Source organism: Pavona decussata, unplaced genomic scaffold, assembly GCF_977016875.1.
Source record: "Pavona decussata unplaced genomic scaffold, jaPavDecu1.1 SCAFFOLD_122, whole genome shotgun sequence".
Classification (NCBI taxonomy): Eukaryota; Metazoa; Cnidaria; class Anthozoa; order Scleractinia; family Agariciidae; genus Pavona; species Pavona decussata.
Window position 1 is genome coordinate 1,223,158 of NW_028145536.1, and position 24,602 is coordinate 1,247,759.

At 40.1% G+C, this 24,602-nt stretch overlaps 1 protein-coding gene across 1 annotated transcript; it reads right to left on the reverse strand.

Annotated features, from left to right (window-relative positions):
• Positions 1-398: 398 nt before the first annotated feature.
• On the reverse strand, positions 399-23,359 carry LOC146469557 (NAD(P) transhydrogenase, mitochondrial-like). The gene is made up of 16 exons (XM_085123197.1): positions 23,230-23,359; positions 20,429-20,499; positions 19,586-19,650; positions 18,535-18,598; positions 17,214-17,470; positions 15,622-15,940; positions 14,956-15,108; positions 14,090-14,346; positions 10,763-11,051; positions 9,175-9,498; positions 8,203-8,391; positions 6,707-7,180; positions 5,810-6,076; positions 2,875-3,114; positions 2,472-2,650; positions 399-1,474 (listed from the first exon to the last, which is right to left on the reverse strand). The coding sequence occupies exons 2-16, from the start codon at positions 20,484-20,486 to the stop codon at positions 1,325-1,327; spliced, it is 3,285 nt and encodes a 1,094-aa protein (XP_084979323.1). The 5' UTR covers positions 20,487-20,499; positions 23,230-23,359; the 3' UTR covers positions 399-1,324.
• Positions 23,360-24,602: the final 1,243 nt, after the last annotated feature.

Sequence of the window (24,602 nt, forward strand, 5' to 3'; positions counted from 1 at the left end):
GGACGTTCTTGCTAATCCATCGCACCGAAAAAATGGCGACTGGTATTTCTTAGCGCACGGAAACCCTAAAAACGCTCAGAAAAGCGCACAGAAAAGTTCTAAAACTTCAAACCTAGCATACTCGATGTTATTAGTACATGGACGAATTTAGCCCAAAATATGGCTTTGTATGTACCTATTGGCTGTGTTAGGTTCGCAAGGTATTGTGGGAAATGTAAAGCAGCCATCTTTTCCCGTATGGTGCATTGTTTATGTGCATACTTTCAAAATCTGACCTCATGTAGGGCTGGTAGCCGTTACGCATGCGTTAACTTTACCTGAGTTTCTCCCTCAAATAGTCGGCGCGCGACTAGGTGTAACCTTCAACCTTTCGTAACAAATAAAGATATACTCGAGCAAGCAGTAAAGTATCCTTTACAAGGCACTCTTTATTTCACACAATCCTTACATTAGCACTCTTAGAGAATGTCCGATTACAATACTCGGTACATTGGTTTGGAATCCCGTTCCGCACACAACGTATTTGAAGAATTTTAACATGCTACGTTACAAAAAAGACTTAATGTGCGTTTACAAAACCAATCGTTTGTGTCAGAAATATTGATAAAACGCTGGCAAAAAACGCCTGATTCAGTACACAGCTCAATTGAAAACATGTGAAAGCCGGGAATATGCTAGCCTCTACACGGTTTGAAAACTTTAGTCAGCTGCTTTGAAATCCCGAACCCGGTTGTTCAAATCAGGGTTAAGCTAGCCCATGATTAGTTTCACTTTCAGTGCTGGTTTATTGCTCAACAATAAGGGCTGTAACTTCTTTACTACCAAATGGTCGTTTGCGAACTGTCAATTGAAATTATCAGTTGAAAATCTTGGAAACAGGACAAACTGTATTTTGTTAACTTTGGATCCCGGGTTTAGCTTAAACGATTTTCGAGCCACCAGGCCCTGAAAACAAATCTAGGTGTCAAATCGGCAAAACAGATACTCTTGGCCTTGCTTTGCTCTATAGTTAGGCTAACAGATCGCCGGCTTGCCTTTGAAATTTTGAAGATTATTCGGAAAAAAATAGATAAACACAAAACAAAGCAGAAATACCTAAGACTACCTCCGAAGGCTTGAGTCACGAGGTGAATTTTTAACACTTCTACCTAACAGAAAACTATTAAACGACATTCCTTTTCTTTTCTTACCTAACTACGAGAGAAAGACACAACGGCCAGTCACGACTGTATCAAAAGCGCATCTCAATTTTCTTTTAGAGAAAAATATTGTCCACAGTAAAATCTACCATAATTGATTGTGGCGGCAATAACTTAAACATTCGTTAACTGCCATAGTGTTCCTTGACTTTGTTAAGGAGAGCATCGCACATGGTCTTCGCATCGCCCAGCAGCATCGAAGTGTTTTCCTTGTAGAACACGGGATTATCCACGTCCGCGTACCCTGTGCCCAGCGTACGCTTCATCACGATCACCTGTCAATCAAACACGCGGGCAATTAGATCGAGAGAACCTGGAAACAATACTGTGTAAATCATTTGAAGGAAAATTTGCTCTGATGAAGAGCGTCGGTTTGGGGATCAATTTTGATAACAAAGGACCCGTCCCTAATGAAGTGCTTTTTGACGGACTCGTTTGCCATCAACAAAGCTAGCGTTTTCTTTTTCGGTTTTTAAACACAATTATTGTAGCTCAGTGGTTTAAAGGGGGAGTATCACGGGATTTTTGACCTCTTTTGTTAAAAATGGTGAAATAAGACCTTCACTTTGCTACAAAATAATTCTAGAACAACGAGATGAGAGAAATCAACTCCATTCTTGACAGGAACAACTCGTACTCTGTTCTAGCGCATTTCGGAGACAAAACTACGAAAACTTGAAAACAAGTTTCAATCCATTCTGACCTACTCTGTCTCTGGCCAGGGGCACCAATCGACAGTTTTATTACACTGGGATGATAATTTATAACAAAACTAGACAATTATGTTTTGTTTCTGTTGTCAGACAAACATTTTTGGGTTTTGAAATCGCATCAAATTTTCGTGATACTTCCCCTTTAAATAATCCTCCCACTGCTGGGTAGAAGGTCATGGGTTCGATTCCCATCGAAGACTCGGATTGTTTTCCTTGTCACAGGCTCGTGACACGTTGGGCATTTCATCTTTCTCATAATTTCTGATGCCTTTTCGCCCATTTTCATTCTTAAGCACGGTGCTTCCTTTTCCTACCGTGCATACGTTCTGCGCATCTCGGGATAGTCCGAGAAACTTGGGTTTCTTAAGGATGGTAACACGCGCTCGTGGAATAATTGTTAAATATTGTTATCTGAACCTAAGAATATATCACCATTCGCCTTGTTTGGTTAGGGTTAATTAATAACATCAACCTTCAATCACCACAATCTGCAAGAAGAACTACACGTTACTGGCATGACATGTTTTCATAAGCTATTGTCAAATGTCAAATCACTTGCCTGCTTCGCTTTCCAAACTTCCAGAACTGGCATGCCCGCGATCACAGAATTTGGATCGTCTTGGGCAGCGGAATTCACTGTATCGTTGGCGCCAATCACCAAAGCGAGGTCCGTGTCTCCGAAGTCGTCATTGATCTCATCCATTTCATGTACAATATCATAAGGCACTCCAGCCTCAGCTGCAACACGAACATAAATGTTTGAGATGAAAATATTCGCCTTAACACGCTCGTCGAACTGTTGATCTAACGGCCAGCGGTTTCCCCAGACAAGAAAATTCTGTTCTGGTTTCCTTAGACAAGAAAGTAACTCCATGATATTGTCTCTCCCGTCAAGGCCAACAAATGGCTACTGGCGAACAAGAAGGGAAATCTAATAACCCGCTAAAAGGAGACAAACTCACCAAGCAAAACGTTGAGTTGTCCGGGCATACGTCCCGCTACGGGATGGATCCCGAATCGCACGTTGAGTCCCTTTTCCTTGAGTGCTTGAACCATATCAGCAATAGCGTATTGCGCCTTAGCTACAGCCAGTCCATAGCCTGGAGTGATGATCACATTCTTGGAGTTGGTCAACAACTCTACAGCACCATCAGCATTGATCTCTGTGTGTGTTCCTGTTATCTTTTCCCGCGTGCCCGTCCCTGCCAAGACACAATGAGTAAGTAAAGCTTTCCGCTGTCCATTTGTCACAACTGGTACACCAAACCGGTCAGTTCGTAAAAGGAATGTAACAATTTGAAGGATTATAAGTTTTATCCACCAGGTAGCAACATCCCTTCAAAATAACGCATTCGATTTACAGACCGAGCGGAAGGCAGGCCAGTTCCATCTGACAAATGGAAAGCCCCTTTAGTTAAGGCCTTATTACAATAAAACAGATTTTCGTGCTACTTGGTTTGTGCAGTTTTCCATCAGGTTTTCGAGCGAACTTGAAACAAGCCGCCAGATTGCGCGTGTACGCAACACTTGATGCGAAAGAAAAAATGGTTTTGCGCAAAAATAAATAAACATTTTTGCCTCTCTCAGAACAAGTTTGCTTCCGAAACAAACATTCCGTACGTGCACAAACGGATTTAAGAGAGGATTAAATTAAAATAAATATTTCTGCACTGGACACGGGTCCAATGTCTCCCACTTGATGATGATGATAATGATGATGATGATGATGATGATGATGATGATGATGATGATGGTTGTCCATATCAGAGGAAAACTAACATGTTGGCAACGGCGATATCTCCACATGAAAATTCGAATTCTGTTGAGATTCGAGTTTTCTTATTGGATGAAATCTCTGCAGTAATCCGTTGAAGTACAGTGGAACCTCGAAGGGAACCTCGAAGGGCGCGCGCTGATTGGCTAGCTCGGAGGTGATTAGCCAAGTACTATTCATCTCCACTTCGGTGAATAATTGTTAATTATACCGAGGACTTCGTTATATAGAGGTTTGTTAAATCGAGGTTCCACTGTAAGACAAATGATAACCGAATAAACCGAACCGAATTCCTAGGATTCTATTGCCGATCGCGTGAGCAAAAATCTGCTCAATTGTCACTAATTAGAAACGTCGCGTCATAACGCGTGGCATTATGACATCACCAGTTACACCAAAACATGGCGCGCTTTAGAACTTCACAACAAATGAAATCAGTTTAGAAAGAATGTTTTCTTCGCTTTCAAACCTGGTTTGGGGTTCGCCCGAAGAGCAACCAGAACGAACCAACAACGGAGAAGTCTCGTTTGACGACTCCAAGATTATTGAAGACGACTGGGTTTTGGTTGAGGAAATTACAAACGACGACAACTACAGGGAGCAAGATGACAGCAGTTCACAGGAAGATGAGCGAGCCTCTTCTTTGCAAACTTTGTTTGAGGAAAGCAAGCCGGAATTCAGTGGTTCCATAAAAGAGTCATCTCCCGGTGGAGAAATTTCGTCAGAAAAGGAAACGTCGGATTTGAACGACAAGCCGTCACTTGGAAATCTGTTCGCAGAGAAACAATCGGACACTGTCGACAAGTCTTCCCTCGAGGTTCTCTTTGCCCAAGTTCCGACAGACGGTGAAAACAAGGACGACTCAGACTGCTCTATGAAAACCGACGAAACCGACTTCGGCGAGAAATCGTCGCTACAATTTCTCTTCGACGAATCGCTGCACAAGGAGACCGGCAACGCGGGAAACAACCCCACGTCGGTATTCACTCTCAAACCGCTGCCCGAACCGCCTGTGATTTTAGCGCCAAACGCCGGCCAATCACGTCTCTCGTACAAGTCTTACAGCGCGGATTATTACCGAGAGCTACCGGAAATTGTCGAACCTACAGTGCTGAGGAAGCGACACGTGACCAGAGCTTCCAAGCGGTCAGGTGAAGGCGCGGCTGCTATGGTCGGTCAGGTGGTGCTTCAGAAGAAAACCAAACAGCCATCGGAAGGAACGTCCGGAGTGGGGAGGGGACAGGAGACGAGGGGCCGCACAAGACGAGCCAACAGCGTGGCATGCGGACAGATTGACAACACTCATGGAAAACGAAGAAAACGGACTTCGGATAAATACAGCGGCAAAGGAGGCCGGAGAAACTGCTGAGCTGCAACTGTAAGAAAATTAGGTCGACCTTTGATACTATTGGACGAATTGCAGTGAATTGAAGACAATCATAATTACAACCATTGAAGACCTCTAGGAGGCTCTTTTCAGAGTGGCTCTCGCACCCAACTTGTATCTTGAAATTTCAGTTCTTCTACTGCTCGCAGACTAATTTGTAAAACTTTCCTTCCAAATAAATAACTTAAAACCAAATCGTCTTTGTGTATGTTGTAAATGAAATTGGCCATTTACGTCAGAACAGCAATCAGTGCAATCCTCTAGGCAACACAATTATATACTAAAACCAGATATCCAAGGCGATTAAGGGTCTGTTTCAGCTAGGAAACATTTGTCTTACAGAAACATTAATGTGGACGCAAATGTTTCCCAGTTTAGCCGCGCGAGGGACATCCGTTACGTAGACAAATTTTACGTCTCGGAAGCAAGAAAACGTTTTGAATCAAGTAAAAACATTGTTGCTTAACGTACGCAAACTTTTCTTCTGAAACATGCCCCCTAGTTTTGCCACCGTCTTACAAGAGACAATGTTTCCTAGTTTGGTCAGGCCCTAAGACCTTCGCAACCAAAATGACTCCGAAAACGGTCCGTTAGATCTCCTTTTCCGAAGACAGAATTGGTCATGGGACCAGCGACAAATACAATTGCGGTTCAACTTGTACAGTACGAGTCTAGCAACGTGAGGTAACGCAAGTTAACAACGCCTTAAAGAAGATGAACTAGCTTATTGACTCACCAGTAGACAACGTGCCGTATCCACCGAACAGCACATTAGCTAGAGAACGATTCATAGCCTTGCACATGATGTAAGACAAGATGCCTCCGGAGAATCCCACTAAAGCTCCCACGATGGTGAGTAAATCATTATTCAACATGAACCCCTCTGCACAGAGAGCCCAACCGCTGTAGCTGTTGAGTACAGTGATGACCACAGGCATGTCAGCGCCACCAATGGATGCTGTCATGTGAACACCCATGATGGAAGATAACGCGGCTGTGGTGCCTGCAAACCAAAAAAATTCTCATTAGGGACGGAACATTTTATTCTTGAGGGAGGGGTCGAGGTTTGAGCATATACCAAAAAGATTCCTTTAAACCTTTAGTAGAGGAAGAAAAAATCGTGCACAGCATAACAAAGCAACAAAATATCTTGCAATCTGACAAAATAAAATTCATACAAAGCTTTTAGTCCCGAAAAAGAAATTTGGCCAGAAAAAAAAAGCTACGCCCCCACCCTCCTAACCTACATGTAAAAATTAAGGTGGTGGGTCCCTTAATTGTTGTTCGTAATTTCTTGTCACACTTGCTTTAAACTCCCCACCTCCCCAAGGAAGAAAGATCCCAAATTTGATGTTGTACAGTAAAATAACAACGAGCAAACAACTTTGATGTTCAGTGCGATTTTTCCCCACACGAAGACACATCCGAGAAAAGCCCCGAGAACGACTTAGCTCCCACGAGTCTCCTGTAGCTCAGTGGTAGAGCATCCGAACTAGTAATCGGAAGGTTTTAGGTTTGACTGTTGAAAGGAGCACTCGGATTTCCTTTTTCTGAGTATGCCTGTGTCATTTACTGATTAATACATCATTCTCAAACATCCTTCTTTCGGAATTGTACAGTAACAACCACTTACCCAACATAGGTATCCCTATTGCTGCACTATCGGTAGCCATGTACCATCCCATAGCTCCAACATTGGCCAGTGCCATGCCAATATTCAGCATGTTCTTCCCGGGTAGACTCAGCGCGCGGGAATCCAATAGCCCATGGAGCTTCCCAAACGCCACCAGGGACCCTGTGAACGTCACACCGCCAATGTAGGTGCCCAGAAAGATCGCTGCTTTATGGACATTGCCAGCGGGGTCGTCAGCAAAGAGGTCCACATCAGCCAGGTACTTGGCGATGGCAGTGAGCACAGCAGCTAGACCGACAAAACTGTGGAAGGCTGCTACAAGCTGAGGCAGGTCGCTGACGGCAATGCGGCTGGAGATGACAGCACCTATGGTACCTCCGACGCCCATCATGGCACCCATCTGAGTCAGCACATCAGTGGTGGGTGCTAATGCTCCGATTGTGGCCGTCATACCCGTACCAATGCCAATGATTCCTATGAAACAAGCATTACCAGGCTTTATTCAGTTTCTTGAGTACAGCATTGCGGAATCACTACCGCAAATAAAAATATACAGTCGACTCCCACATCAACTCGAACCCTCGCTAACTCGAACCAAAATCAAATTCCCCCTAGATTTCCTTCATACATTTACTGTAATCTTACCCTCGGTAACTCGAACCTCCTGCTAACTCGAGGCAATTTTCCTTTCCCTTGAGGTCATTTTCTATATAATTTTACCCTCGATAACTCGAACCATGTTTGTCAAGCCGTGACAGGTCAAAACAAACCGCTACTGCAGTCCAAACCATTCAATTTATTTTAAAGTAGCCTTTGTATTCTGTAAATTTCAATTTCCGTTGAAGGTTCGAGCTATCGCGGGAGTCGACTGTATTGGCACCTACATGTAACATAGCGGACGTGTGTCGAACATGGTGCATAAATTTGACCACGGAAGGTTATGTTCCTGTTCCCCACTCCAGAAACTACGGGGAGACTGATACGAGCGAGGGATTATGGGATCATTTGGGTAGACGGCTGGAAATTGCGCCGATGAATAAGTGCATTTCGTGGCAGTCAGTTGTATAGGAAATACACATCCTTTCCCCCTTTTCGGCTTTAGAAAACAACAATTGACAAATGACAGGGGCCAGTTAAGAATGGGCAATGATTGGCCATGAATAGTAGATTTCTTACCGTAAATTGATAACAGGAGCCATAATCAGGGATGGAGACCCTAACGAGATGCCATTTTGACTTGCGGGCTTGTACCAAAAACATCTATTTTTAGAAAAAATTGCGCAATATGCACATGATGCGCAGACATGTAAAAAGCCAGGATCGCGCATGGAGATATTGAAAATTGTTTCCACCCGTTCAAAATGACGTCCAAATTTTAATATTCAGCCAGGGAATATCACCTCGGTGGACACATTTAAGGACTTACACTCCCACAACGAAAAAGGTCTTCATCGCCGATTACGTTTCCTATCAATAATGACCAATAATCCACTCACCAAGAGCATTTCCCTGTCTGGATGATGTCTGAGTTGAGAGTCCACCCAGTGCACCCACACAACACAGTGATGAGGCTAGGTAAGCCATCTGATCAATATCAGGATATCCAGCCATCTTAGCTGCAGCATACCCACCCAGCACAGCGGCTCCAGGAATGGCATACAGGTACGTATACTCAGGGGGGTCCCCTGGGGAAAACAAACCACATCATCATCATCTTAAATATCAACAACAACAACAACAATAATGGCTGGGTACCGGCTACTAAACGATGACAATCTTGAACAACCTTGTCACTACAATAATAATCATCTTCATCTTTCTAATACCAATAACTTGATTATGTAACCCCAACCTCCCCACCCCCCATCAAAAAAAAAAAAACACCCGAGGTTCCTAACAAGGAATTCTTAACTAACAGGAGACCTTTGCAAAGTACAGGTATATCAGAGAAAAGCACTAAAATAACAACTGCTTTGCTCACATTAAATTCTTAGCCAGCCAGTGACCTCTGAGGGTTAGGGAAGTGATCAAAACTACTACACTCCAACAGGGCCCACCAAACCACAAAATAGATGGTGGGCTCTGCCTGCACCCCCTTCCTCAACCTCAAAAGATGGTGTCTTTGTTGCATAGCCAGCCCTCTATCCAGCAGTAAAAAAATGACAGTGAGATTCAAACCTCAGTTTCCTTTTTCATCCCAGCAATGTTGACTCTTGCTAGATGAACATTTCCGTGTCCACTCAAATTTTAAAGCAAATGAAATTTTGTTGATGATGTTCATGAGATAGGTGGTGTCTTTGTTAACCCCCCTACCCCAGACAAGGTGGGTCCTCTTCGAACAAACTTGTAATGACCTGTTCCCTTAGATTATCCAGTTGGATGAAACAAAACCAGATCACAACAAAAGTGGTCAAACTAATCATGAAAATGACTTGAGAGACAGGTCAGTATCAAACGAATACATGTACCTGGTCTCCTGAACATATCCAACATCCTCTTTGTGATGATAAATCCCCCAGTAATGTTAATAGAGGACACCAAGGTAGCAATGGCCGCTAGCGAGGTAGCAGTATTGTTTGGCAACATCCCACCACCCATTAACACCAGCCCCCCTGCAGCTGTGATGCCAGATATAGCATTGGTGACAGACATCAGGGGGGAGTGAAGAGCGGGCGTCACACCCCACACCACTTTGTATCCAATCACACCAGCTAGAGAGAAGGTGGTTACCATGGTAGCAAAGGCAGGATTTGGGGAAGCGATTCCCAGAGCGAGCAGTGAGCCTAAGCCAGCTGTAAAGTAAACACAAGAAAAGGATTGTTAAAACATTATGGTACAAGTATAGATGCAATGCTAAACCTGCTCATTTATGTTTTAGAATTTAATGTTGTAAACGGTAAAAAATTAATAGCATACATGTATGCCAATGGTTTTGTGGCAAAGAGAAAAAATATTTACTGGTCTTGGTGTTCCTAGCTGCTTGTTCAAGGAAATCATACATGCATAGCTCTGTTAAATTGAAAATTACTGTCAAAGAAACTCAGTTTTTAATGAGTCAAACCAACAATCCAAAACTGTTGGGACCATTTCCAAAACTCAACACAAAATACCTCCCCCACCACCCAACCCCATGCAATGTTGTCATGTTGCTGTGTTTATGTACAGTGTACAGTCTGAATAATTTCAGTGGCTATCAATATTTCTTGGGGGAGGGGGGGCTTTCAAAAATTTGCAATGACAGCAAAACCAAATTTATGGCAACTGGCTATGTTTTCCAGAACACGAATGTACACTCCAAAATGTTATTTTCGTATCTGTCCCAGAAAATATTGGCCAGGATTGTACATGTATGACCTTCTGCACACCAGTGACCAAAGACCAGGAACTACAGGGAGACCCAAGCTACTAAGACTTCAAGCCCAGACAATGACCAGTACCTAGTTATTTTCTCCTTACAATGTCACTGCTTACTCAAACACAGGTCTCTCTTTCTTTCTAAGAGTAAAGGAAATGATGATTGCCAGAGATAACATGTCTTGATGTTTAAGCAAAATTCTCCCAACTGGTACCAAAGGAATAGGTGGAGGACATTAAGGAGAATTTGCATCTTGATGTTGGGACCTAAAGGGTTAAGTCAATTTACTCTATGCAGTGCACATGTACAGTGTATGTCCTGCATACTGCTAGAATCTGACCTGCAACTTTTGTTGAAAGAGTCTATTTTAGATACTTAGCAAAATTTCCTCTGGGAGAGTAAAATTTCTCTGCAAATGCAAGCCACAAACAAAATAATAATGCACTATTTCTGGGTACCAGGGTATAAAATAAACTTTGTATAAATTTCTTCAAATAAGTAAGAATTTGGTAAAACATTTGACAATAAAAATCTGCAATAAAATATTGTAAAACATAGCACGACGTTTCATTATTTTACTTTCACTTGATAATGACGTTCTGGAAACGTCGAAACGTCATGCTATGTTTTACAATATTTTATCGCAGATTTTTATTGTCAAATAAATTTCTTCATGTAGCTGTTAATCATTTGGTTCATACTTGCTGTGAGGCCAGATTCCCATGCCGCAGCAGCAAGTGGTGTTTGCTCTGGTGGTTTGACAATCTCTTTTGGCTTGGACGGGGATGGTGCAGGCATCTCAATTGCAGGAGGGGGCCACATCATCTTGCCATCTTGAAGCACAATGGAGCCACGGACAACCTCATCCTTGAGATCAATGGCAAATTCTCCCTTCCCTCCCATAGAAAGAAGGTACTTGGTCAGGTTGTTGGCATAGAGAGTACTTGACTGTGTGGGTAGCCGACTTGGTAGATCAGTATAGCCAACAATCTACAGTTAGATAAAAAGTTTTCCTATGGGTAAACTTGTGTCATTTCACATGTATGCTTTACATACATTGTAAAGTGTATAATACTAGTAATAATCAGAGATTAGCGAGATGCGTTCGACCATTTGGGAAAAAAAATTACACTGAGTGCCAGATATTTTTCACATGTTTATTAAAATTGCAAAAAATGTTATCAATCTATAACCCAGTGTTTGTAATATAATGGATATTTGGTGGCTTGCTTGTCGAGTTTGACCTTCTCTTCACGTTTGGTGTGCTTGCTTGTCGAATTCTGGACTGTGCTTCCTTGCTGTGTGGACTGTTATCAGGTAAGATTCGTTGTTTACGTTTGAAGTTAGAGTTACAGGCATTAATTGGAATCTTGCGAAAGCATATCGATATGTTCATTTCCTTCGTTTCTAACGGGAGTTGAGTTTCACGTTAATAGAGGAAAAGAAGCCAAAAGATAGATAATTATATAAGAAATAAAAAATTAATCAATCAATAAATAGCTAAATATACTTAATGAAAGAATAAAATATGATAATACATTTGCTGCGCAAGCAGTACGCTACGCGAGATTTATACTTGATTCTTCTTGAATCTTTTGAATGAAAACTTCGAAAAAGCATTTTCTAATTAAAAAAGGCACAACATTTACGGTAGAATTCGGCAAGGAACCGGGAAAACGTCAACGTGCCCGTTCACTTGCCATTGCCTTTGAGGAGAAATTGAAAGCCGCTGTAATACTTCTTCGGCGTAGCGTTACAAATTTGCATAAATATTATTGAGATCATCTCAAAAGGCAATTTCACGTTTTTTTTCATTTTCTATCAACTGATTTAGATTGTAACCGTGTGTTCCACTGACAGATGACTGGATAGCTTGTTCACTAAACCAAGTTTTAATAGTGAAGGAAGCGAAACTAAAATATTGCGACTTTTTCGACCGCTGTTTCACAAGCTGAGAATGGAAACACGCGCGATCGCTTTTAACCTCGCTAAACCAGTACGCCGCACGTAATAATGCTTTAATCTTTTGAATCAAATCTTCGAAAACAGCATTTCCTTTATTAAAAAACGCACAATATTTTCGGTTGTAATCGGCAAAAAACCGAGATGAAACGCTTGAAGAGCGAACTCTTTCCAGCTCGTCCGCACATCGCTCCAAGAATGTTAAAAATGCAAACAAAGTTGGCTGTCTCGCAGAGTTGTTCCCTGTAAATCGGAACCGAACTGTGGCCGTTTCACTACAAGAAACCAACGCTGCCTTACGCTGACAAAACTGGGTACCATCGAGTGGTTGCAATCCCTTATAATCAAATGACTCGATAAAGTGTCTGCCATTGCAACTGCACTTGTTCGTTTCACTCGCATTAGGAATGTTGCTTTTCTCGAAATAAATCATGGCCATTTGCGGAGCTACACAACTCGGCAACTTTTTGCTTTGGTGATCACAAATCATGGCCATTTGCCGATCTACAAAACTCGCTGAGTAAATTATTTGCCGAGCTACACATCTCCGAAACTGAAACTGCTGAAACTACGCAACTTGTCTCTTGATTTAGACAGCGCAAGGCAGCGTTGGTTTCTTGTAGTGAAACGGGTAAACAACACTATGCCGAACTTATTTCTGTGTCTTCGCAGTCGTACACACTTCGTGAAGCCGTTGATAAATCTAAATCTAATCCGCAAGTCTTCTTTCTAACTTAAACAGCGAAACCATCCTAAGGACACCAAACGCGATGCAAGAACGTGAAACTCGACCCCCGCTGAAATGAAGGAACTGAACATCGATAAGCTTTCGCAATACTTTCGCAAGATTCCAAATGCCGGTAACTTAAACTTCAAACGTAAACAACGCAACTTATCTGATAACAGTCCACACAGCAAGGAAGCGCAGTCCAGAATTCGAAGAGCAAGCACACCAATCGCGAAGAGACCGAAGAGAAGATCGAACTCGATAAGGAAGCACACCAACACGCGAAACTCGACTCCTGCGAGGACTCCCGCTAGAAACAAAGCACATGGTTGATGGAAATGACGTCATTCGCCCCTGCATAATATTCTTCGGGGGGGCCAAACTGGTGTCGATGAATACGCAGTCGAAAAATCTCGATTTCGCCTGGATTAGGAATGCGTTCTTTGTCAAACGCAATCATCTCTGTTAATTTTGTTGAAATTATTGTTCTTAAGGATGGTGCCTTCTAATACAGAAGTATTTTTGGGCAGTTTATGGCTATACAAGAAAAGCAGATCTTAGCATTAGGGCTATTGGAATCCTAAAAGAAAATTGGGAGTAACCATGTATTTTTTCAGAGATAATTTAGCAACTACAATAAAAATATATCTATTGGTTTGTATTTTTAACCTTTTTTAGAATATTCTAAAAAAGGTTAAAAATACAAAACAATGTACAGAATTTTCTCCCAAATTGAATCTTAACTAGTACACGTATCTCTAAAAATGCGTGATTACCACTAATCTTCTTTTTAGACTTAATGCTAAGACCTGCTCTTCCTGTGTAGTTACAAACCGTGAAAAAATATCTTTGTTTTGGCAGGTACCATCGTACGAAACCCGACGTTGTCAGATCAAACACTGTCCTTAAGGTTACTACAAGCAGAGTGGTGTTTTACCTTACAAATGATTTCAAGGTTTAAAGTGAGCTGAGAAGTCTGAATTGACCATTTTCATGTTCTTGGAACTGAACTGGATCTAGGACCTAGTAGCTTGGAATGGGGGCGCTTGCAGAGGAACATATTAAAAAACGAGCATGATGTATTATTCAGTCAGTAACACAGGCATACTCAGAAAAAAGAAAACCAAGTTCTTCCAAAAGAAATTGAACCTATGGCCTTCCAATTACTAGTTCAGATGCTCCATATGCAGCTCCCCAGACAAGTCTCCTGTACCGTTTGTAGCTCAGTGGCTCTCAACAGTGTATTTATGGAGGATACAAAAACAATCTATTGAGACTGGTAACATGATCAAAAATTCACCAAAACATATTGCCATCCCAAAAGTAACGTGCAACTCACATTAACACCATTATGATTGTACAATTCCCCAGCCTTGGTTAGCTCACAGTTTCCACCTGCTTCCGCTGCCAAATCCACAATCACTGATCCAGGCTTCATAGACTCCACCATGTCCTTAGTTATTAGTTTTGGGGCTGGTTTTCCTGGAATCAATGCTGTTGAGATGACGATGTCCACCTCCTTGCACTGCTTTGCAAACAACTCAGCTTGTGCTTTTTTGAACTCTGCTGACATCTCCTTAGCATAACCACCGGCACCTGATAGAAAAAATAAACTAAGCTGTTAGCAAATTATGCAAGAATTTGTACACTATTTGTTTCCTAAAATTCTGACTTTTCATGACCACATGAGATAAAATCCATTACCATGAAACCTGTCACACAGTAAAATAAATCTCAGATTTCACTTTGACAATAGCAAACCAAAGATAGTCATGCAAGACTTTCCTTAGTTACATGTACATGTATGAACAGCGACATTCCTTGTTCAACTGACTTCTCTAAAAGCTTAAAGACCTTTTTCCACAGCATGTACATGTAGTGTTTAGTGTTTGCTATCCTATTGATGCTCTATGGACATTTCCAGGGATTTTTCAGGCAATTGGAGTAAATCTAGCTAGAAGCTGCCTAACCACAGTGGAAGATACAGGTATCCATCTTCCACAATTCAAAGCAATTCAAAGCAATTCAATGTTCTAGTGATAATAGCCTAAACAACTGGGTGCCCTGCCCTGCCATTTTTCTTAGGGTCCTGTCATTTTATTCATCTGTCCTCTCCTTTTGTTTTTGTCGTTCTCAAAGGCTTAAACCATTCGGTTAATAACTCAATCCTTTGATACAAGGAAATGTCCTTGAACAATGACTTGCCTTCTCCAGATTCTTCAATGCCAGTGACTTCCAGAAACTCTGCTCCCAAAGATTGCACTTGTTCCTTGACAGCTGCTCTAACATCAAAGCCACGGACAATAGCTCCCATGTTTCTAGCTGTAGCTATGGCTGATAAACCAGCCACTCCACCACCTAGTTTTCAACAGAAATAGAAACAATTATTTTAACTGAATGCTAGCACAAAATAATTTCACTAATTATGTGGCAGACTGAGCATGGACTTACCAGCAATTATTTGTACAGCTGACCTTTACACTACATCAAATAATTTATTGTATAATTCATACAGACCAACTTTAACATCCTCAAAAATCACACAATTTGAAAACCTCCCTGATACAATAATAGGCCATTTCCAAGTTGCCTTGATCCTCATTGTGAAAGCGAGATTAAATGCAAAGTTTTTATTATGACATTTAATTTGGTGTTCATTCATATGCAAACAAAACTAATTTTTGTATGAAAAGATTTGCACTTAGACTCACTTTCAGTATTAAAGAAGTTCACAGCAACTCGGAAATGGCCTATTATTGTCGCAGGAATTCCTTTTCTTTCAACCTCAACGTTACACCTCTGTACATGCTTGAAACATTGAAAATTTGGCTGAAAAATGTTACATAAAAGGATATAAAAAATGTATTTTACCTATCACAAGAATCTTTGCTGGAGGAACTTTCCCAGCAGCCGTGATCTGTCCAGTGAAGAACCTTCCAAACAGATTAGCAGCCTCTATAACTGCCTTGTAGCCTGCAATGTTGGCCATCGAACTCAAAGCATCGAACGTCTGTGCACGGCTAATCCTTGGAATACAATCTACTCCAAAAGCAGTGATTTTTCTGTTGGCCAAGACATCTAGCAAGTCTTTATTCTGGGCTGGGTACAAAAAACTGACCAGTTTGCCACCTTCCTTCATGAGATCTGCTTCATGAACACCAGAGGCTGGGTTTTTCTCAGGCGGACGCACCTGTAAGAAATGAATATAAACCCTGTTAACCTTAAGTAGCACACCACAAAATCAAGGTCTAAACTAGCTCTGCTTGAAAGTTACCATCCTACAGTGTACCCTCAATGATCCCACACAGTTTGGTTGTTGCATTTGCTCAGTTTGATATCTCTTTCACTAGAATGATATACTAGTCATGTAACAGTCCACCACCTCTTCAAAGCCTCAATTATTATTATTATTATTAATTTTTTTTTTTACATTTAATGTCACCTGAACCTAGGGAAGGTGAACGATCTTTCAAAAAATGAGTCTTGCAAAAGTTTACTAGTTAAATTTCACATATCTTGCAGAAAAACTACTATTCTCCCTGTCTTGAAAAGTCCCACTCCTAAAACTATGAACACTTTTCCAAACTCTGAAACAACTATTAATGATTCAAGAAAAATAATATCTGTGAAGAAAAAGCCCAGTCTTTGAGCTCCTCTTGTTCATGGAGTAGCTATTGAAAGTTACACAATCATCAATCAAATTAGAGCATGAATCACAGTTAATGTCCTTGATAGTGAGAGTCCATAATAGTGAGAATGTATTTCAGTCAAACGTCTGTGCTCTATTTTTGCCAGGGATTTACAATGTAGCTGCTCTCCATATTATCGAGGTGTCTGTAATAGCGAGGTGTCCATAAGTTATAAGGTGAGAGTTGCCTCTAGATAAGCTCTGGAAAGGAGTACTTACAGAACAAAGACTAAATGTCATAGTTGTGTTAAAGAATTTCTAAACAATAACTAATGGTCTTCCCTGGAAGTTGGCTGATCAAAGCACTACTTCATTAATTTTTACATTCATTCCAAGTTTCTTACAGTACAACATACAGTGTCTTACACAGTTAGGGGATAATAATTGTAGTTATAGTACTGTACATGAAACCGGGATATGCCACTTTGTGAGCACTGCATAGGTGGTACATTGCAAGGATACAATCATGAATGACATTAATATTTTTGGTTTTTATTGGTTCATTTCTATTTAGAAGCAATGGAACAGTTTGAAAGAGTAGTATAGTGTGCACACAAATTATGTGACATTAAAAACTTTGGGTCACTTTGTCCTGTCCATGATGCACAAACCAGGTGAATTTCATGCAGCATCTTGCAGGGACAAAACTGTGTCTCTACATGCACAACATCAAAAACTTTTTCATAAAAACAAGGAAGTCACACAAGGGAATCTGTTCCTGCAACATGTCCCCTTGTGTATCCTTGGAACCTTAACAGTGTAAAATTAGTCGCACCTTAAAAACGATATCAGAACCAAGTGCCTCCTTCACTGTCTTCACTTCTGCTCCAGCGGCAATATAATCAGCATCAAGAAACTTGGCACCTGCACCAGCGCCTGTCTCCACTACAACATTAAAGCCTTGTTTGATCAACTGCTTGGCTGCTTCAGGAGACAACGCCACCCTTCTCTCCCCCTCATGAATTTCCTTTGGAACACCAATCGTCAGCTGGCCATAAGGGACACCTGTGACTGCCTCTGGTGCAGATTTGTCTGCCAAAAGGAATTAAATTTAACTAAATACAGTAAGAGCTCATTAATTTGACCACTGAAAACTGGGCTGCCAAATATGCATGGTGGCATATTAACAGAGTGGTTGTGTTAAGGGGTTCTTAACATTCTTACCATTCTCTCTAATGATTGTAATCTCTAGTCTGTGCTATATTAAAGAGCTATAAATTATATTTATTACTATCATGAGCATTTTCTGTATATTCTGAAAAAAGGAACACACTAAAAAATCTATGTTGTATTTGTCGCCTGGTAACAAAAAATATCCAAATGGCCAATTGAAAGTAAAAGAAACTAATTTTTTATGTGTTAGAAGAAGAATATGACAGTTTAGTTTTTCAAGCTATTCTGCTTTTGGAATATCCAGAATATAGTCAGATTTTGTGTACTAGTGCAAGATTCTCAAAACTATGCTTTGCTGGTGTGCATCCAGTCTCAGCTTCCCCCCTCCCCTTCCTAAGTTATTTTCCAGTGAACCAACAGTATGATGGGTGCTTTGTTCCCTTGGCTTGGATGCTCATGGCCGGGTTACAGGGATTTGCCAGCAATGGCAAGATACTATAATTAAATATATAAATGCTTATAAGTACAGTCCTTATTTGGAATGTGATAATAATATTCAAGAATTGTAAAGTTTGCAGTTCCAGTGAAGTTTTAGTGGCAAACAAACAATGAGTTTGTTTGGTTCCAAAGTAACTGCAGTTACTGGGAGGGAACTGTCAGATGAATTATTTCTTTACATTCATGTAGTGAAATAAAACAACCCATCCAGGAATACCTACTTTTGCTAAATTGATTAAATCAAGACGTTCTGTTGGTTTTAACTTTTTCTGGATTATCACTTACACTGTATGTACAACAATATTTATTTACAGAGAAGTCTGGGTACCAAAATTTTGTGTACTGTCTTTTAATTTGACCCTGTTAACTTCTGAACTTCATGACTAATAAATGCTGAGATTTGTATTCCAGTTTAAATTATGGTCATTTATTAAGTGAGAGTTATTAAAGATAAATTGTGAAGACTGTTTGGATAGGAGACTCACCTTTAGCTTCATTGGCACAAAATCTGACAGTTCCAGCTAGAAGCTTGGGGTAAAAGTGAGGATCCTAAAGAGGCAATTCAAGAAGAAATAATAAAAGCAACAATAAAGTTCTCACAAGAACTGAATACTGTCACCTTATGTAGTGACTGTTTATGAAAAGTTGGTTAAGAATCTGGTATTGCACAGTCACTGTGCAGGTAGCTGGTCATAGACAACAAACTTAATTCAAAGTTTATTATGAGTAACACAAATTCATGTAAAAAAAATTAATACTCTTTCATGTAATATATCAAGCACGAGGAAGAGTGTTTCATCAGATATCCAAACACTGAGAAGTAGGTTGAAAAAACTAGGGGCAGCCAAGTTTTTTTAAACGACTTTGAGGTGTTTGGATATCTGATGAAACACTCTTTCGAGGGTTTGATATGGCTTCTCAAATGATAAATAATTCTTGGAGAAATTCAAGGCTAAAGTTGGCAAAATTTTATGGTAATTAGGATCACATATTCAAACCACGGTCACAGTAATGAGTTTCTTTGTTTTCCCTTGATGAATTATTAATGAGTTTGAGAATGCATATATCAGTAACTTGAGAGTGGTTTCATAAAATCCATTTTTTTCTGATCTTGCCATACATTCACGATGACAATAATATTGTGGATTGCATCCTCCAAAAACATAACATCAGACAAGACATTACACTTACATGCACTGTACATTTACAAGCATAATTCTTATCCTTAACAATTGATTACCACATCCTGCACACCAGTACAAGTTTTCAGTCAACATTGTTATCTTGACTGAGTGTATAATCAATTATTGGAAATAGCAGTTTACCTAGCTACAGAACCTCACACTGAAGCATACATGTATTTTCAAACAACAAGTTATTCTGAGCATTCTCATAATTAAAATGATATTGTTTTTAGAATAAAGGTAGCCATAACAAAACAAGGGTATTAGGATCTACGAGACTCAAATATTTTTCAGTCTTAATTTCACAAATAATCATTTTGATTGCCAAGATGTTGTGTCACCATGCATGTACCTTAAAAGTGGAACACTTTGGTGAGCAAGTTTTTCTTCCATAGCTACCTAACACACTCTTGGTGCCTGAAAACAAAAGGAATTGTAAAATTAATTAATATGTCATAGTGACGAGAAGAAAACAATCAACAGTTGGTATAATTGTTTCTGGGATAATAACCACACCATAACCAAAACAATGCACAAATTCAACCAACAGGAAAACATTAGTATGTTACAAACTTATTAAAATTACACTAAAGCTAAACACTAAGATATGACTTCTTCATCTTTCACCGTTTGGCAATTTGACCTGTTTTTTTTTTTTTTAAACAAACACACAAACAAACACTTAGATCCACAAAGGCTCTTTTCATAGTTATTCAATGATTCTTCTTATAGATTCCAGCAATGAATTTGAAAAGTAAAAGATAATGAGGCGTTCAAAACTCATTTGTGTTTGGCTATTTTAGCAAAATGAGTCTCCAGATTTAAAAATCTCACAAAAACTCAGATGTGTTTCAAAAGCTTTGCCTTTAACTTTAAAATTTATTGCTGGTAGAGGAAGAATCATTACTGAGACAAGCACGTCTTGCCTGGGTATTCTTGAGGTCATGATTTTATCTCAACAAGTAATGGCACATAAATTTTGTGCTTCTAGCAATTTATTATTAATAATAATTCTTTTTTCTGCCATACATAAAGAGAATGACTGCTAGGCCAAGATCCCTTGCTATTAAGAAGATAGGCCACCATGCATGTTTATTTACTAACTAAAGGTTAAAGCATCTACAGAAATCCACATTGCTTTGAATGTATACAAGGTGATGCAGTAAGCTTGCATAATGAAATAGACAACAAAAACCTTGAAATGACTGTCTATGGAATCGCCTAGCAACACTAAGGCCAGCTCTCAGGAACATAGTGAAACAGGGCCTGAAAATAAAGACAAAGCAGCAAGATTAAGTGTAGTTAGTATACCCGATAAAAAGACCTCTTTGCTTCAAAAGACAATGCTTTGAGGTAACATAAACTTAAATTTAGATAAGTACCATTGAATGATATTTACTAGTTAGCTATATATAACTACGTGTACAGATAGAATTTTGTTTTTGCCTTCACGCACAATGCAGTTGCACTCTGCGAGACAGACAGGGCTTCTGATATTTCGCGCGGTCGCGGAGCCGCAAAATTCAGTTATATCTGCGGAATCCCGCGAAATTCACAAAAAACCGCGTAATACTGCGAAATTCGTTTAAAATCCTACCAAATACATGTCAGTACAAAATATTTGAAACTTATTTTGGCTACTGGGGCTGTTTACTTTCCATTAATGCAAATTTATCTTGAAATTTCATCAATGTCAAGAGTAAACATAACGTACCATAACTATCAGGCGTTCTTAGATTATTGTTGTGAAAACCTGGGCACCAGAAATGAGAAGACTTTTCGGTCACACTATACTGAGTGGGAAAGGAAACTGCTGTCTGTAGTAATGCAGGCACATATTTAATCGTACGTGCAGGACACGATCGAAGACACAACAATGTTTTGACTTCGCAAATGGATTTGAACCTTTGATCACGAACAATCTTGCCTTATAAACTGCAAAGCAACACAAGAGACCAAGGACAGAAAAGAAATTTATTGCGTTACTGTGTTCAGCTCTAAATTGCAGCTGAAAAAGGAGGTTAACTGGCCGGGCATTTCAGTAAAGCTTATGTTTTTCTTGTAGCTTGAAACAAGTACAATTGCCTTGAGAACTGTGTTGGATGAGCTTTTGTGTTTTCTTTCTTGCCCTGAATTTGACATCCTTCCAATATATCTTTTTTTTCTGGAATCTTTCTTCTTAGCTTTTTTCTTTGTTTTTCAGCGAAATTTGCCTCGAAAATTCCCGCGAAATCGTCCGTTTTCTCTGCGAATTTGTCTCCAAAAATTCCGCGAAATTTGACTTTTTCTCCCGCGAATTATCAGAAGCCCTGGACAGAGGAATAATCTTAAGGCCTCTGCAAGTTGAAATTCAATTGTTGGACCAAGTTCTAAATTAATAGACACTACATGTACTGTATGCACATAATGTTCAGCAAATACAGTAGTTCTCGTTCTTTCAACTCAAGTGACATCATTGCCACCATGTTAAGATACAATGTACCATCAACAAAAGGTTTCTCATTAGTATTTTTTGTTATGGTACACCAACATGCGCACCACGCCACTGTCATTAATTCTTTTGAGGCTCCATCCCCACTAATGCGATTTCAAAAGTGTCCATTTTCATCTCGGCAAAAACCAAGCAAAATATTTTCATCCACACTAGCGTTTTCGTATCGTTTTCACCTATGCACACTAAAACGCTCGAAAACAATGAAACAACTGGGACCTGGGATTGTGCATGGGTTAAAATCACAAGACCATCCACCATCTTGGACAGATGCTGCGATTTGGACTGGAACCAATGGCATGTGATGCTTTTTACGTCACCGTTTTCAAAAGTCTCTGTTTTCACCTGTCTACACTAGAAACAAAGCCATTCTTTTGACATCTTGAATCAAAAGTACTTACAATGTGGCTACTAGAAATTGTCCCTGCAGTTCAAATTAAACATGGGGGTGTGTCAGGGGGAGGGGGAATTCCAGAACAATTCAAACAACAACCAAAATAATCAAACATGAAATTAAAAGCAGAAAGAGAAAGGCAATAAAATAATGATAACAATATTGCAACATTTATGATGAAGAAAACTGTGGAAAGCTTTATGTTCATGTTTTGAAGAACCTTTTTAAGATGGTGCAGTTTAAATTAACCCAATTTCTCACCCTTAGCTAAATCATAATTAAATTTAAGTTAGCATTAAGCTGCAGGGTACAATCATTAACATAACACAAAGCGTGTTACTAACATTGTTCAATATATTATATGGGTTATTGTATATTGAAAAGCAATGCGTTTTGGAAGCTTAAACTTGTATTGCTTTCAAATTCATCTAAAGGAAAACCACATGCCGTTTGCCGAAAACTAAACAAAGTTTCGTTCCAAACAAGAATCAATTTGCGTGATGAAGAGTGGATTTTTGGATTCCTTCTGCGATGAATTCCAGTCCACGTGTTTACAAAAACTATAACTAGATTCACACCTCTTCCCTGATCGCTCAATCATCGATTGTATGCAGACACGCAATCTATCGCTAACTGTACTACCAAAGGAAGTTTGTTTCAAAAATCCACAGTTAAATAAATAAAGCTAAATAAATTCAGAACTTGGAATAAAATGGAGCTTTGTTTTATTGTGTATTAAGCTTAAAAACACATTGTTGGCCCGTAAACCACTGCAAGACCGCCAAACTTTTGGAAGCGATAGTGTTCTTCCGGCCATGCGATTAGCAGACTGTCCGGTTGAGAACGTGTGCAGCTCCTAACAGTTTAGTTTTATCAAAACGCTGGTAAGCTATGATCTATTTAATAACAATATTACTTAACTTGTACTCGTTAAATTTGCCTATCTCGATTGTTATTGTTTCGCATTGATTTGAAACGATTTGTGGCCATTGTTTACCGGTACATGTCTCATATCACCGAGCGGTCGCCATTTTGGTCTGGGTCCCTTCACCGCGCAAAGCTTCCAGTGAGGACTTATTGGAGTACAACACGATTGAAAATTAACTCTTACCTTCCTCGCTGTCTTTATAGATCGCTTGACTGCTCGTTGTACTTCTTTCCCCAAGTAAAAATTTCTCAAGGAGCCGATAATAACAGCCGTCGGCCAAGTGATCACGAACCCGCTCCCTCACGGCCCGGATACCAAGCCACGGTCAACAACAAACATGACAATAAATATTGCAGCCAATCAGAGAGCTACAAATACGTCCCTTGGGTGCAAACCCGCCAAACTTGAATGACTTGAAAACAAGGAAGAAAGCTTTGGCTGGTTACACACGTTTAACGTTTGTCGACAAATAAGTGGAAAAGTTTAGCAAGTTTTACGTGATCAGTTACCCTTGACATGACAAGTTAAATTCGCCGACCGGTGTAAATGACTGATCATTACAAACCGAGGTCTTCGTCAGTTTCCTTGCTGAAGCCACAACACAGTTCAGCTTTTCAACTCAAGGGCAACATATTTAGGCAAACTGTTTCTTCGGGTGCAAACGATAAACGAGATATTCGTGATGAGTTATCCTTGACAAATTATATCTGTACACGAGCAAGACTTTTTTCCACGAAAATGATGTGAAAATGTCAAGTCTCCCTGTTCCCTCCCCTGTTCAGAAACCGCTGGTACGCCAGTTTTTTATCAGGAGCAAAATGCAAAGACCGTAACGTCAGCTCAGTAGCACATTCGCAAAATCGGGGCCGGACTAATAAGGTTCCCGAGTTTCCAAAAAATTTCTGTAACTTTAATTTTCAGCTAAAGCATTCGAGCAGATCAAACCGTAATAAATTCCTGGCTCAGATAAGACATGGAAATATTCAAGTCCCACTGTTTTACATGTAACAGCTTCCCTTTTTTAGCATGGAGGCTTTTTAAGGAAAAACTTGAAGTGTTGTTGTAGACACGATAATACAAATTTTGCTCGTGTGCATTTAAAACTGAAAAATTACGGAGTTAGAATTAAGGAGGTTCGTTTTTCCGAGCGGCAGAGTTTATATGAAAATTTGTCTCATTGGACAACGTACAGTGTGCACCGGAGAGACAAGCCAAAGCGTTTCCATCACAGGGCCAGCAAACCCTGGGGCCGGAGAACTACAAGGACAGTAGTCGTCACTTTAGAACTCCAAGAAAAATAATTATTTCCGGCTGAGGTAGAAACAGTAGCCATGATCGGGTATGGAGACCGTAAGCTTAGGGGCCACGCGAATTCGACGTTATTGAAATTATATAATTATTAAATGCGGCCACCGAGGAAATATACCCTGGGTGAATTTAAAGATTTGGATTTGGGTGAAAAAATGTTCAATTTCTCCGGGCGACGAGCTATCCTGACCATTAACACACGTGCGCGTCACGCACGTATGTCGCAATTTCAGCTAAGTAGATTTTTT